We start from the raw sequence: 11,592 nt of genomic DNA, 5'->3' as shown, positions 1-11,592 counted from the left end.
GGGTCGCGTGCCGTGGTCAAGACAAAATAAATTGAAACCTGTGCAGATCACAGACAAAGCAAGCATCTTAATTCCCCTTAGACAGATTAATAGGCAGGGCAGGCAGGCGGGGGACGGGGGACAGGGCCCACCATGCCCTCCTGCCCACAGGGCATCGCTACAGGCCAAGGCAGGAGCAGCAGGCGAGGCCTGGGCTATCCCCAGCAGGACGGCGAAGGGCGGCCCCGTGGGACAGGAAGCACTTGCCCCAGGGGTGCCCAAGCTCCTGGCCCCACAGTGCTGGTGGAGCCGTGCCCGCTTCTGGGGCTGCAGCAAGGGTGTGCAGCCTTGGCACCCCTCAGCCACGCAGGCAGGACATGGCACTGTGAAGGGAGGGCACAAGCCTGACCTGTGAACCCAGGCTGGCTCATGGAGGGAGAGAGCACCCACGACCTAGGGCCCCACTGCCCACTTCCCGTGCTCCCCAGTGCCACATAGGGCTGGGTCACGCCATCCCCACACCCAGGTGGGAAATGGGGTCTGGCAGCAGCTCAGGCTGTGCTGGGACCACCAGCGACCGAGGGCCTGGGCTGCCACAGGATTGGGCCGAGTGGAAGCCTTTTTTGCCACCCACTGCAGCCGATGGAAGGGGTCGGGGTCCGGGGGCCTCTGGGCCCTGGCCTGGGAGCATTTCACTTAGCACCACAATCAGTATCTTGTTCTTCGACAATAAACGGCCTCCGCCGGCCCCACGGGAGGGACTCGTCATGAACTATTGCACATTTCTATATAATTTCTTTTTTTTTTTTCTCTCTTTAAAACTTTCATCTCAACCAATACGCCCGGGTCGCCTCGTACCTCTTGGCAACACCCGACTGGGGGAGAATGGCACTTGAACAGGGGGAGGGAAACGAAGAACAAGTGGGCGAGAGCGTCTCAGGGCGACTGACGGAGAAGGAACAAGTCAGCAAAGTGCTTCCGTCTGAGCTCGGCAGGGAGAGAGAGACATCTTTCGGGCCAACGGCCACCTCCTGGGGCCAGCTAAACAATATTTTTTAAAAACCAAGAACAGAAAATATAGATTTATATATATACGTGCCACTGCGCCTCGCATGCCCCTAGGAACACCCTCACCTCAGAAGGCCCCAGCCATGAAGGCATCCACGTGCCATGGCTAGGTAAGTGCTTGCAGAAATCGGGAGAGGGGAGTGGTTCTTGGAAGCAAAGACCCGGGGGAAAGGCCTGTGGCGCCAGCAAAGCCCCAGGCCAGAGATGATGGGGCACAAGGGCGCTGGTGCAGGCGGGTGCCCAGTGCTCGTGCCGCGGTACAAGCCCTCCTCTCTAAGGTGGGGGCAATGCGTGCTGGGTTCTGGGGAAGCCCTGCTGGCTCACAAAGAGGCAGCCTCCAAGCATCAGCAGATCCTCCCCCAAGGCAGCTGCCCCTCCAGGAAGCCACGGAGTTTGGGTCTCACAGCTGCAACCATGGACGGGGGGGCAGGAACCAGCCCCGTGAACCAGGAGGGATGGCACCGATGGTTGGGAGCTGCTCCGGGAAGAAAGGTGCCAACAGAAGCTTCTATGGGCTTCGCACAGAACTTCACAATTCACTCGACACCGGCAAGGCCTGAAATGTTCAAGAGCTCCTTCTGGCCGACCACAGGGCTCAGGCTCCTTCCCTCTGCACCAGCAGCTGCAGGCACATCCCTCACTGGGATCTGTAACTGTTTGGCCAACAAGGGTCTCCCAGTGACCAGAGCAGCCACAGACAGGCATGAGGAGCTCCATATCCTGACTGCACCACCCCAGCACCCTGCACAGCCACGTCCTGGCTGGGCTCAGTGCCTCTGCTCCGCAGCACTGGGCAGCAGTGGCCTCTGGCATGGAAGTGAAGTGCAAAAGGAACATCTCCCAGACCATGTTCTCAGCTTGCTCATGCCTTGGGTCAGCTGACATCATTCTTGTCCAAGCCCCCATGCGGGATGCACACCCAGGCTGCAGGACTTGGCTCTGACCCCTGCCCTGCTCTGCGTTTCTACTCGAATCAGGCCTGGCTGTTGCTTCCACATGGGGGAAGTGACGTGGAACAGCTCTTGGGCACGCACTGAGGCCACGGTGCCCTTTGGTAGTTCACAATCCACAACGGACCTTCCACCTCTCCACTTCTCGGTGCCAAGGGCTGCGGTACTGGAGGCTTGGGACAGTGGGATGGCGAATTCCTGCACTGCCTACACCGGTCGGCTTGGCTGTCTGGCAGAGAGCCACCCAGCTGGCCCTGCACCGCTTTGCTGGCGCCCTTTGCACAAACACAACCAACAGGACCTCCAGACGCTGCCCGCCCACACCTGAGCTGATCCAGCGAGTTCGCAGCTTGGTTGCATGGGGCAGATGCACTGAACTGAGCGCCGGCTCCTTCCTGGACCAACTTGCCTTCCTCCAGGGAGACCACGTGCAAATCGGGCCAACCCGTCACAGCCTCGCCTGGGGCAGCTGCATCCAGCACCTCTCCTTACCTCTCTTGGAGGACAAGTCCCAGGTGCCCCCATCCCCGGGGCAGAGGGCAACTGTCCGGGCTCCAGCACACCACTCCCACTCCCCCGCCTTCCCTCGAGTCAGCATGGCTACCCTTTACAAATGGTCATGTTACAGGGGATGCCCTTCAAAAAATAAAAATAAAAAAAAAAAAACTCTGGAAAGGAAAAAAGTTTCAACTGTCCATTGAGCAAAAGAAAAAAAACCCCAAAACGAAAACACAACACAATGAAAAATTCTAGGCTTTGTCATTACAAAAAAATAGCATAAAACAAGCAGGAACACGTCCAGTGCTGATCCAAGCAGACACTGCTCTGACCTCTGGCAAGGGGAGTGGCCTCTGGCTGCGGTAGAAACCCAGAGAGGAGCTGGGGGGGAGGACAGGGCGCTCAAGTTTGGGTTGTTTTCGGTTTTCTCTGTTGTCTGTTTCCCCATGTATGGTAGGCACCAGTACAGGCACTGCATGCGACGGAGGTGGGGTGGGCAAGGAGGGGCAGCCGGAGTTATTTCTGTCCGCTGATGGACTGCGATATAGACCGGGGTGGGATCATATCTAAAAGATACTCCCGCTGCCGATCCGCCAAGCTCGACGCTTTGTGACCTCCAATCCCGGCGTTCAGGTATGCGATGTTAACACCTGGAGGGGAGAGAAAAGCAAGGGGGAGGCTACTTCTCCTATAAAGGTGCTGCGCTCAGCCTGAGAAGACGCTCCAGCCCCCCCGCCCACGTGGCCTCCTCCTCGACAATCTGCCGCACCAACAGCCCTGTCCTGCCACCTAGTGGGGCCTGTGCCACCCTCAACAATGCCATCTTTGCTGCGAGTCTAGAGAACGCCGCCCCAGTCTCGCACGGCAAAGGGGCAGCCTTGGCAAAATCTGAGCCTGGCTGCCAGGCAGTCCTTGCCTGCTGTGTCCTGGGGTCTAGCTACAGTGCGGCTCCTGGGACACACAAGTCACGGGCCAACAAGGAGCAGGTCCAAGTCAGTGGTTTAAAGAGTGCCTCATGCCCTTAACTAAGGGGCAACTGAGACATTCAGTATTAAGTAGCACAGCAGACACCTGCTCATCTGAAGGCCAAAGGGCTGCAAGATCAAGAAAAAACAGGCCCCACCAACAGTTCTTTTGCCCAGCATGCCCAACACTGCCAGTGGTTAGCCCTGCACAGGGCCCCTATGACAAACCTCAGCCCATGCCCCCCTCCAGCCTCAACTGCCCATGGGCTCTTGGTTGCAGGCCAAGCTGCTCTCATATTCGTAGCAGAGTCTAGAGCCCCCCTCCCCCCTCTCCGGTGGCGGTGAACTTTTGGATCTTACCTGGCATGCCAAGAAGACCACCTGCCACAGAGAGCTGGGGGCCCTGGGCAAAGTTGGAAAGCATGGAGCGGGCAGACGTAGGGATGCCACGCTGCAGAGTGCTCTGGGGCTGCGGGGCCTGCGGGAGGAGAGCAAGTGAGCTGGAAGCAAGTTGGGTCCCTGCAGACCAAACACCATGGGCCCTGCACAGGCTGGAAGGGGAGCTTGGCCACAACCTGCATGTGCTACCATACAACATCTGGCTCTGGGGAAGAGGAAGTCAGGTTCTGTGCTGATGGGGAGGGACCCAAAGCAAATGCAGGTCCCATTTCCAGGGGAAGGAGGAATGGAGGAAGGTTCCCAGAGGGCAAAACCGATCTCAGCCAGCACATGTCAGAAGTAAGGGCACGTCAGGAAGTAAGGGCTCCCGGGAATGTGAGCAGGCGGCAGCCAGGCACCGGGACAGCGGGATGGCTGCCAGTGCCTGGGAAGCACAAACCTGGCTGATGGCTCCATGCCAGCCCCGCTGAAACCGCTGGGCTGGGCTGCCTGCGCCCCCTGCTGGGGGATCAGAGGAGTGGCAGGGATGATCTGCCGGAGGCCCATACCCAAGCCGTACAGACCTGCACGTGGCCAGGCTGGTGCCGGTGAGCCTTGGGCCCATACTAGGGCACCGAATGCCTTGTGGCAAGGACTGGAGGGAGGCAGAGGGCTCCGAAGCCTGACGGGCAGCTCCCTGCCATGTGGTGGTGAGGACGAGGCCCCTGGGCAGGCTGTCTGGGAGCCAGGCATTCCCTGCCCTTTGCATCACCGTGCAATCAACTCGCTGCAGCCCCAGGCACCAGGGCCTGACCCAGAGGGATATGCGGCCCCATGCCACCAGGGGTGCGGAGCGTTCTGATGGGGCTGCTCACCTGTCGGAGCGTATGGTGCCTCATGATGTTCTCCTGCTTGCTGACACTGGACACGGCAGGTGTGGCTGTGGGGGACAGGGCCGCCTGCTGCTGTAGCCTCTGCTCTATTTCCTGTGGGGAAGTAGAGGCACATTAGCAACTTGCATGCAGGAGGCTGCTCAGGGCATCTAGCCAAACAGGATCCATCCCTCCAGTGCCAGCAAGGCCAGCGGGTGACACAGGGCCTGTAGCACCCACTGCTCACCCTGCCAGGCTCAGAGCTCTTGTAAAGGGAAAGGTTTGTAATGGGCATGAGCCAGACCAGCAGCTTTCTTAGGACCCCCTCTCCGCCCATGCACACGCTGCAGTGATGAGGGTGGTGGAATCAGAGCTGGATCGCTGCACACATGGTTTGGGAAGCCAACCCCACTGGAAGCTATGTGCCATGGGGAAGGTGCTGACAGGCAGGCGCAGAATGCTGGTCTGTGGAAAAGCAGCGCTAGACGTCATGAAGCCTGATGAGTCACCAGCCGTTTATTTTCAACTCTGAAGCACCACTGCCACCCTCGTCGCCAGCCAAGAGTTGCAGGTGTGGCCGCCTCAGAATCGGGGAACAGCAAGGTCTTAACCCCCAGCTTCAGGCATGGTCCCAAGACTCCCAGACCTGTCACACTTGGAGGCTGCCATTGCAGGGCCCGGGCTAGCCTGCCTAGCCGTGCTCCTGTCCTGCACTGGGCTTTCCACACCTGGAGGCAGAGCTCCAAGGTAACCAGCCCTCTGGCTGGTAAAGCCCCCAAGAAGCAGCTCCCAGAGCTCAGAACAGGAGATGTGGCTCTGGAAGCCCCTGCCAGCCCTGCAAGACCCTCTCCCTTCTCCACTGCTTTCACATGGCAGGTATCAGAACAGCCCAGGGAATCCGGGTTATCTCATTGTTCTGCACCTGTCTGTTTGGAGAGCACAGCTCCCGCATCCCCCAATCATGGAGTCATCCAGCTGCTGCTAAACAGGTAACCAACAGTCCCAATTTGGGGGAGCAGGGGTACTTGCCTGTTCCTGCTGCAGGGCCTTCACGAAGGCATTCTTGAGCCGGTTGGTGTGCTCCGCTTTCAGCGCCTTCTTCTGGTTGGAGGTCATGCACTGCTCGCACAAGATCTTCCCGTTCTTCTCTTGCTTCCAATGCGGGGTGAAGTCCGTGCGGCACTGAGCGCACACAAAGGGCTCCACGCGCAGAAGGGAGGCGCAGCTTTTCCCTAGATGCCACCAGGAACACGGGTCAACGGGGAAGATGGGATCCGCCTCCCTCCCCACACACACAGTGGTCCCACAGCAAGAGCAGTGGAAAGCAGAGGAGACCCCCTGCACTAGGCTGACACCCATTATGTGCATTCCCCAGTCAGGGCTAAGCTCTGAGGGGTGGGTAGGAGCGAGAAAAGCACCATCTGGAAATAAAGCCCCTACCCCCATGCAGGCTCTACGCCCTGGCAGCCCATCTGCAAGGTAGAAGACAGTGTCCCACAGACTAGATCTGCTCCCTGCTCTTCCAGGTACAAAATGGGCAGGAGAGGGATCTCCTGTGAGGCCCTTCTTCCCCACTCCACAGGGCCCACAGTGCAAAGGCTCGCCCTGCACAGCCAGTCCCAGGGACACATGAACTTGGTCCCCAGCTGGCCAACACAGTGGGCGGCTGGCCTGGGGCCTTGGTACTGTGGCTCTGTGAGAGTGCAAACCGTAGCAGCTCCGAGTAGAACCTCTTCCCACCCCATCACTGCCACTAGCACAGAAATGGGCTGTAACTGCCCTGGGTGCCCCCATGCAGTGTTGCTCAGTGCTTGTCACAGAATCCTAGAGCAGTGGGGCTGGAAGCGACCCCCAGAAGCCATCCAGTCAAACCCCTGCCTGAGGCAGGATCAGCCCTGTCCAAATCAAAGTGCTGCAAAGTGCTTTGGAGATGTTCACCCTCAACAACACTGGGGAGGGCACCTGGCATTGGCCCCCATTCTCAGTGGAACAAAGGGGGCTAGGGAAGTAACAAAGCCTGGAGTTGCTAGAATCTCACGAAGAAGCCAAAGTCTGATGGGGTTTTACAGAAGGGGAAGACATGAGGCCAAAGTGACCACCCCCTGCATAATATAGAATTCACGGGTCCCACATGCTTACCTTGGCTGTCGATGACACTCTGCACCACCTCCTCCAGCCCCACCATGTAGATGAACTCACTGTTGGCCGCGCTGGGCAGGAAGTGCAGCAAGGGCGCCGGTGGCTTTGGGGGTGGAATCTCCAGCAGCGTCTTTTCCAGCTGCTTGCGCAGGGCAAGCTTGGCAGCAGCCTGCGAGTTGGCAGCATCGTTCAGAGCACTGGGGCTGGGTAGCGGAGATGAGACCCTGTTCACAGTCCCGGGCTGAATGTGAGAGGCAAGGTTCATGTAGATGGCTGAAGATGATGTGCGCTGGCAAGGAACAGAAGAACTGGACTGCTACAAAGAGACCAGAGAGGACGGTCAGTGCATGCTGGCAGCAGCCGTGCCAGAGATGGATGTGACAAGTGGATGGGCAGGAAGAGGGCAGAAAGGGGTGCTTCATTCCTTCTATGGGGACTCACACTCACACTGTACTCTGCCATGACTCTGGGCCATTTTAAGAGGCAGGGCACAGATCCCACATAACCCCCCTCCAGCTCCAGGCCATATGACAGGGGTTCAAGGCTGAAGTCAACCCTGAGGAGCATGTACATGCATGTGAGCCTCTGCCACAGGCCCCTCAGCAACACAAATGCCCAAGCAGGAGACATGACTCCATTGCCCCCCAGTCTGAGGAAGGCTGCAGCCAGCTGGGAGGATCCTGCCTGAAGGATTCTGCCTCCAGAGTGGAGGCAGCCCCTTGCATGGTGACTCACTTGCTGGCACCACTGCACCCTCTCAAGTTCTGCTCCTCCACCTTTTGCTTGGCAGATCTGGCAGGCACCCAAGCAGCATCATGGCTGCCAGATGGTGTCCATCTCCTCCCACACAGGTGCTCCAAACATGCCAGCTCCCTCCTCTTCCATTTCCAGCAGCTTCCTTCAGCATCCTCCATGCACTGGGACACTCAGCCCTCGCTTCCTCTGGCCCGTGACGGTGATAAAGCACAAAGACTCTTCTGCTGCCCTGAACTGCAGCTTTCATGCTGCTTGAGGGGAACCTGACCCAAGTCTGAGTGTGGGGTAGCTGTTGCCACAGCCAACCATGTTCAAGAGGGCCTCTCTAGTGCAGATGTCTGAGCATTTTGATGTGGCAAAGGGACAACTCCAAGCACCAAAGCACAACCAGTGGGTCACAAGGGCCCAATCCCCAAAGCAGAGAAAAGTCAAGAACCACTTTGGAGAGAGAAATGAAAGGAAACTGGAGTTTAAGACAAATGGATTAGATGTCCATGAAGCCATGAATCCACAATCAAAGGGACCATGGGGCTGAAAGACCATCCTTGTTTAGTAAGGAAGTAAAGGAAGGCAGCAATTAGACATAAGGAAGCAGCATGTAATAAATAGAAAAAGAGGGGCAGAGACAGCAATCAATATACACTTCAAAATTATTAAGTAACAGAAATTGATAAGGAAAGCTAAAGGCATCAGAAAAAAAATCTCTATAGCTGGGAGGGGTGAGGGAAGTAAGGAGTTTAAGTACATCCAGAACAAAAGAAATCCCAGGGCCACAACTAGCCAGAGACAGAAAAACAGACACATTCACTAATTATTTTTGTCAGATACTTGGAACTATTCAGGGCAACAGGCTCACAGAACACACGGGTGATGGGAATACTTTCCAGCCTCTTCACAACTGAGGCAGACGTCAGGCAGGATCCGCTAGGAGTAGGCATTTGAATCAGCAGGCCTGAGTAACTTGTAGGAAGTCCTTGAAGAGTAGGCCAAGAAACATCCCTGGCCTGCTAATGTCACATTTTAATAAACCTTGAAATACCTGGGACGTTCCAAGGAGCTAGAAGAGTGAATGCTGTGCCAATATTCAGGAACAGCAGGGTGACCTGGGCAAACATAAGCTGTTTAGCCTCACATCAGTCCTGGTAAATAATGGAAGAGCTGATACGGGACACAATTAAACATGAGAAAAAAAAGAAAAATATGGTGCCTGGCATTCAGCTGAGGAAACCAGGTCTTGTCGAACAAGGCTGATTTAGTTCTTTTGAGATTGCACGTCTGCAGGACAGCAATAGCTGCACAGACGAGACATCTGGGTTACTAGCACATGGCGTTCCAGCTGAAGAATTAGCACCAGCTCCTAAAGGACACTGACTGGATTAAGGATTGGTGGGCAGATCTCAAGACTGTCACCAGCTGGGGCTTTAGAGTGGGGATGTGCACCCGCCTGGTGCTACATAAACTTTTCCTCCATGCTTTGGAAGGGAACAGGAAAAGTCAGCCTGAAGAAGGTGTGCACACAGCTTTGTATTCACAGATGGGAAGGATGGTAAAGGATGAGGACATGGCAGTCAAACAGGTAACCAGTATCTTTGGAGAAGCTGGGAACCCCCAAGCAAATGCATGCCAACACAACTTAGTGGGACACGCTGCACTCAAGAAGCAGTGACTTGTGAAGGCCAAGGGTCCCAGCAGACAAGCACCTGCCCATGAGCTCCCAAAGCAAGACCCTTGGATGTTTAAAGTGGGGAGCAAGGAGGAGGAGAGAATTTTTTCCTCTGATGCTGTGTAAACAGGAATCAGACATGCAGTTCCGCTATCCCCATTCTAAAAAGGATGCTGTGCACCTGAACAGGGGGCAGAGAGGAGCCCGAGGAGCAACTCCCAGCTGGGAGCAACTGAAAATGCTTAGTGTTTAATTTAGCACAAGGAGACTGAGCAGTGAGACTTGATTCCTGTGTCCAAGGACCTTCACAGGGACACAATTAAGAGATGTTAGAGGGCTCCAATTCAGCAGAGAAAAAAAAACAAGCAGCAACGGCTGGAAGCTGAAGTCAAATGCAGATTAGGAATTAGGCCACCTTTGTAGCAGCCAAGGCAGCTAGCCCTGGAAACAAAATCCTACAACAGGAACCAGCAGGCTCTCCTACGGATGTCCTCAGGGCCAGACCGGCTGCCTGTCTGGAAGATCTGCATAACCATGCTACTAGGTTTCACATGGATCTGAGCGGCCCACACCAAAGGGCTTGTGACATACAGGAGATGATGTTGCAGCCCCCTTTGGCTCTGAACTTTGGATTCAAGAACGAGATATGCCACAGTCCACCCGAAGAACTGAGGAGAGTTGCTACCATCTCAGCACCTTCACTCCTTTAGCCATCTGTGGCATTGTGCTCCTAAAGCACTGCATCCCTGTGCGCTGGGCCAGACCATTAGCCAGAGCTGAAGCCACTGCCAACAAATGGAGACTGGCTGCTCAGATGGCAGCAAGACAAAGGAGTGCAGTGCAGTTAAAGGAGCTAAACCAGCCACCCTGAACACAGACCCAAGCCCCTCCGGTCTCATCAGCTGCATCTGCAGTAGAAGCCCTCACGTCCTGTGAAGCACCAGAACTAAAGCGTGGCAGAGTCAAGACGTGCCTCATCTCACCTCTCTTGTCCTCAAACATCCATCGTGGTGCAACTTCCAGGTTCCTCACCCCAGAGTTGTCCTGACTGAGACAAATCCTGGCTGCAAGTTTCTTGCCCTCACACCACAGACCTTAGCACTCTTCTGCTTTTTGACCAGGGAGGAGAAGGCTCGGATTGCCCTACACCAATCCTCTCATTAGCTGGCCTGCCAAAGTACCTATGGGTCACAGCTCCAGCTTCCACTAGCATCAGGATCTTGCTCCCAAATAACACCTTGGCATCTCCCTACATCAGGAGATAAGTCCTCTGCTGTGGCATCACTGTGAGGAGCAAGGTCCTTTGCTGCCGGCAATGCCACCATAGGAAGTCCCTCAACTGGTTGCTGTTCAGCTTCTCGGGGGGTCCCGGTTGCAGGTCTTCATCCATGTCCTTCCCTGTGGCACCTTCCCCTGGAGCTCCACCCTTCCCAGTGAGCCCATAAACCCACCCCAGAGCCCTTCCCGCTCCCGCGTCACCGGGTTCCGTTGCAAACAGGAGGAGGAGAAGGAGGAGGTCTTACCGGCTGGTAGTTGATGGCTGGATTCATGCTTGGAGTTGTAGTGCGGATGAGGCCAGGTTTTGGAGGAACGCGCTGACCCTGTAACTGGGCGGGGTTTGGAGCAATTACACGCTGTGACATCAGCATGTGAGGAAGGGTCGTGTTTGTGGCAGACCTAATGACACTGTGACCCTGGCCAGGAAAAAAGGGAGAAACCATCAGGCAGACTATCATGACCTTCAACACCCGGGTCATGCGGATCACACAGAGTACAGGTGGGGATAAATGTTAACCGGTAACTTCTAACATGACCCTTCCTTGAGACCCAGCCTCCAAACCACTGCACACATTCTACAGGACTTGACTACGTGAGGACAGGAGCAAGTACTGCTCTGAGTTCAGACACAGGTCGCGGAGGTGAAGTGCCAGGGACCTACGTTGCTCCCAGTGTGCTGCTTCAGAACTTTGCATCCAGAAGTGGAGGCTTCCTGCAAAACTGTCTGGACCCTAATCCCCTCATAAAGCACACTGGGTTGTTCCGATCATGTGCAAGGTCAAGGACACACAGAGCATGCCAGGGAGGTGACTAATTCAGCTAAGCAGAGTCAACTCCCCACTGGCTGCAATGGTGTCGGCTGTTAAAAGTTAGAGCACGCAGGATTTCTGAGGGGTGCCGACAGGCTCACCTGTGGTACTAGTACAACATAAAGATGCACCAGAGAGCATGTATGGAGGACTCATCTTTAGTGTGGACTAGCTAGCATAGTTCACAAAACACTGTCCTGGTTCAGAGAAAATGTGCTGCCAAAACAAAGTGCGAGT

The 11,592-nt window shown here is 55.8% G+C and overlaps 1 protein-coding gene across 1 annotated transcript in view; it reads right to left on the bottom strand.

The window, feature by feature from the left end:
* Positions 1 to 20: 20 nt before the first annotated feature.
* The window catches only part of GATAD2B (GATA zinc finger domain containing 2B), a 35,408-nt gene continuing 23,836 nt past the window's right edge, over positions 21 to 11,592 (bottom strand). Inside the window, exons 6-11 of the mRNA XM_019556758.1 lie at positions 10,792 to 10,962; positions 6,850 to 7,165; positions 5,740 to 5,942; positions 4,714 to 4,824; positions 3,821 to 3,938; positions 21 to 3,145 (exon numbers count right to left, since the gene is read on the bottom strand). Of these exons, the coding sequence (XP_019412303.1) occupies positions 3,012 to 3,145; positions 3,821 to 3,938; positions 4,714 to 4,824; positions 5,740 to 5,942; positions 6,850 to 7,165; positions 10,792 to 10,962 (1,053 nt within the window). The 3' untranslated portion in view covers positions 21 to 3,011. The remainder of the gene's footprint in view (positions 3,146 to 3,820; positions 3,939 to 4,713; positions 4,825 to 5,739; positions 5,943 to 6,849; positions 7,166 to 10,791; positions 10,963 to 11,592) is intronic.

Source organism: Crocodylus porosus, unplaced genomic scaffold, assembly GCF_001723895.1.
Source record: "Crocodylus porosus isolate Cpor-Errol unplaced genomic scaffold, CroPor_comp1, whole genome shotgun sequence".
In the NCBI taxonomy this organism is placed as follows: Eukaryota; Metazoa; Chordata; order Crocodylia; family Crocodylidae; genus Crocodylus; species Crocodylus porosus.
This window is presented reverse-complemented; position numbering and strand designations above follow the sequence as displayed.